The sequence below is a fragment of the Lolium perenne genome, chromosome 7 (genome assembly GCF_019359855.2).
Source record: "Lolium perenne isolate Kyuss_39 chromosome 7, Kyuss_2.0, whole genome shotgun sequence".
Classification (NCBI taxonomy): Eukaryota; Viridiplantae; Streptophyta; class Magnoliopsida; order Poales; family Poaceae; genus Lolium; species Lolium perenne.
The window spans coordinates 26956074-26959256 of NC_067250.2; the positions used below are offsets into that span (position 1 = coordinate 26956074).

Below are 3183 nucleotides of genomic sequence, written 5' to 3' on the forward strand. Positions count from 1 at the left end.
TTAACATTTTTCATTAATAGAAAACTTAATTTAAAATAATTATAAAAGGAAAAACCTTGAAATTAACATGGACCGAAACCCTAACCTACTCTACTGCTCGTGGTAATGGTTCTTGGTGTGGTCCAAGTTCATGGGTACCCCAGTTGGGTGTCGGCGCCGCTAGAGGGTATACCGGTGGTGGAGGAGCGGCCGGGCAGACACAGATACTGCTCCCACAACCAGTTAGGTTTCAAAGACGGTAAAGGGTACGCCGTCGGAGGATGAGAGGTCAGGGTAGACTCGGGCCACTGATCCCAATACGGCCCATTTGAGGGAGTGTGGGACGCCGTATGGAAAACCGAGTAGAGATGTTCTTAGATACATGTTAAAATATATTTCAATATGATATCTTTGTTGATAGATTTGAAACTTTGGTTAGCTTAATTTTAAATATAAGTTTCATTCATGGAATGGATGTATTATCTTTGAACAAAGAGGCCATTCCTATAATGCTTTGAATCACACTATAAGACACTGTAGTGGTCTTACTTTATTCCTTTTGCGCAAAGACCAAAAAAATGTATCCCAAAGAAAAGACCAATCAAGTCCAAAAGTGCCCTTGCGCTTTGTCTGCACTCGGCTGGTTCATCTTTCCGCTGCACTGCGGGACAGGACAGAAGAAACTGGTGCGATGCCTTCCTCCTCCGTCGAGCCGGACAACGGCGTCGCCACCGCAGCCTTGGTGGCGTCGACTCCCGCAGTCGACGAGCGCCTCGTCTCCTCCCTGCGCACGCAGGCCAAGGTCGAGTTCCTCTGCAAGAAGCACGGCGTCCCGAGCCCGTATACCCCGCGCCCCGCCGGCGACGACCGGCGCGCCTGCACGCCCCCGCCCCCGGGGTATATCTGCGTGTACGCGCACGCGCTGGAATCCGGGATGCGCGTGCCGCTGCACGGCTTCTTCTGCGAGGTGCTCGTCCACTTCGGCATCGCGCCGGCCCAGCTCATGCCCAACGGGTGGCGCGTCATGGCGGGCTTCCTCGCGCTCAGTCGCTCCGTCGGTGTGCCGCCGTCGCTGGGCGTGTTCCGGCGCTTCTTCGTGCTGTCGACGGTCAGCCACAAGCTCAAAGGCTGGTACTGTTTCCGTGCAAGGGACAGCTCCGGCGTGCGCTTCACGGGGCTGCCAAATACCCCCTTGGACTGGAAAAGGCTGTATTTCTTCCTCTCGTCGCCGGAGCCGTGGCCTTGCCCCGTGGAGTGGGGCGAGCCGTCGAAGAGCTCCTTCGTAAATCCGGCGCTAACCAGTGAGGAAAAGAGATCCGCGAAGAAGATACTGGAAGCTTATGGCGGCGCTGGCGCCGCCGTTGATATGACGACATGTCTTTGCAATGGCAACCTCGCCGGCCATATGGTACCTGCCGGATCTCCACTTCCGCCGGCGGCGGCTTCTCCTTATACTTCCAAAGGTAACTGAAGATCGAAATCCCTGTGATCCCCCTGTTTTATAGACTGCTGATGTTGCGGTTGTTCGCTAGGAATGGATCCATCCGTCTACAACATGATGAAAACTATGTTTGCGGAGAGGGCGTCGACGAAGAAGGTGAAAGCCGAGCCGGGCAGCAACGCACCAGGATCGGCAGCTTTGTGCGGGAAGAAGAGGGGTCTGGAGGAAGCCAACGACAAGGAGTACCCGCCCCCTTCGCTGCTGAATACGGCGCTATTCTCCGGCATGTCTTCGCCACCACCGGGCTTCCAACCTAGGAGGCCACGGACGAACTTCCCCAGAAGGCACGGCGGAGACACCACGGATTGGAAGGCTGCACGGGAGCTGCTGCAGGCCGCCGTCGCGCCGCCGCAGCAGCGCGCGTTCTCGGCTAGCGAGCCTTCCGAGGTCGTCAGGTCGAGCTACGCAGCGATTCTGAAGGTATGCCAAGCGCAAAGCAACGGAAAATCGTTCAATCGGTTGGCAGTGTGCATTTCCAATGCCCGATCCAGTACATTTGCTGCTTGCAGGCCGTGAACTACACGTCATTCTCCCTGAGCTACGCGCTGGAGCTGGAGGAGAAGCTGGTGGCGCGGGACGCGGAGGTGGCCGCACTGCGGAAGCAGCTGGAGGAGGCCAAGGCAGAGGTCGCCGCGGTGAAAGGGGTGTCAGAAGTTAAGCGAGAGAAGGGGAATGTGGAGCTCGCCGCGCCGAAGCGGCCGACAGCGGAGGCGGCGGCGGCGGCGGTGCAGTATCTCCTGGCATCCGAGTCCGAGGAGCACATCCGGCGGCGCTCGGAGCAGGCGCTGGAGGGGTACGATCGCTGGCGAGGTAGTAGTAGGAGAGCGGCACCGACGAGGCGACGACATGAGGCGCGCCGCGCTCCGGCCGGTGTGTGCCGCTTGATTAATTCGCTGATTGATTTTTTCGAACGTTCCTGATGCGTTTCATGTTCACTTGACAATGGCCAGATGATTCGTCGGCGAATGTCACGGCCTCTACTACGACTACCTCGACTCCGGCTGAAATTCCGACGATGCATCTCGGTGGCCGGCTCAAGAGACGGCCGGAACCATCCACCTGGTATGACCCCAAGCAGTGGCTTTTGCAAGGGAAGCAGAACCGGAAGAAGTTCGCGTTTCGACATCTTTGACATGTGCAGTGTAGCTTCCGATGATCAGAATACTTTTCATTTCGATTGTGACAAACAATGCAAAACACATGACAGAAAATCCTGTACGTACCTGACTTGGATGATCGGAATTTTGCTTGTGAAATGACGTTGCCGAGGCTCCATCGGTACAAAATAGTTCATCATCCTTAAGGATGACTAAGTTGTTGCTGCCCTAGTAAAACTATAGAGTGTATGCTTTGCTTATCGAATCTGTTTTTTCTTCGAAGTACTGAATTAAAAAAAAAAACTAATAAACAGATGAGTGTAGAATTCATCAGATTATATCTTTTTATTTTTCTTAAAAAGAAGAAGACCATCCTCTACATCAATCAATGCATACGGCCTAGCATAACATATTAACCAGAAATATAACATCAATCAATGCATACGGCCCAGTGTAATATATTATCCTCAAACATTACATATGCTATAGTGCTAGACCTACGGACACTTTTGTTACGGACAAGTATTACGAAGTGACGTGAAATCACTCAGTTGGTTCATTTATTTTATGCATGCCGCGATTTTAGGGCCTTGATCCACTGCATTC

At 53.5% G+C, this 3183-nt stretch overlaps 1 protein-coding gene across 3 annotated transcripts; it reads left to right on the top strand.

Moving 5' to 3' along the window:
• The first annotated feature begins 613 nt into the window (after nucleotides 1-613).
• Nucleotides 614-2823, top strand: LOC127318014 (uncharacterized). 3 transcript variants are annotated; one of them, XM_051348623.2, is made up of 4 exons: nucleotides 614-1442; nucleotides 1512-1900; nucleotides 1990-2350; nucleotides 2431-2823. In XM_051348623.2, the coding sequence occupies exons 1-4, from the start codon at nucleotides 671-673 to the stop codon at nucleotides 2610-2612; spliced, it is 1704 nt and encodes a 567-aa protein (XP_051204583.1). In that variant the 5' UTR covers nucleotides 614-670; the 3' UTR covers nucleotides 2613-2823. The 3 variants fall into 3 exon arrangements, with proteins under 3 accessions (XP_051204583.1, XP_071679764.1, XP_071679766.1); XM_071823663.1 differs by having other exon boundaries at nucleotides 1990-2290; XM_071823665.1 differs by having other exon boundaries at nucleotides 1990-2273; nucleotides 2431-2564.
• Nucleotides 2824-3183: the final 360 nt, after the last annotated feature.

Excerpts from the sequence above, each read along its gene's own strand:
- LOC127318014 (XM_051348623.2), top strand. The coding sequence starts at position 671 with ATGCCTTCCTCCTCCGTCGAGCCGGACAACGGCGTCGCCACCGCAGCC. Across the intron at positions 1,443-1,511 it reads TTCTCCTTATACTTCCAAAG|GAATGGATCCATCCGTCTAC; the intron begins GTAACTGAAGAT and ends GTTGTTCGCTAG. Across the intron at positions 1,901-1,989 it reads GCTACGCAGCGATTCTGAAG|GCCGTGAACTACACGTCATT; the intron begins GTATGCCAAGCG and ends TGCTGCTTGCAG.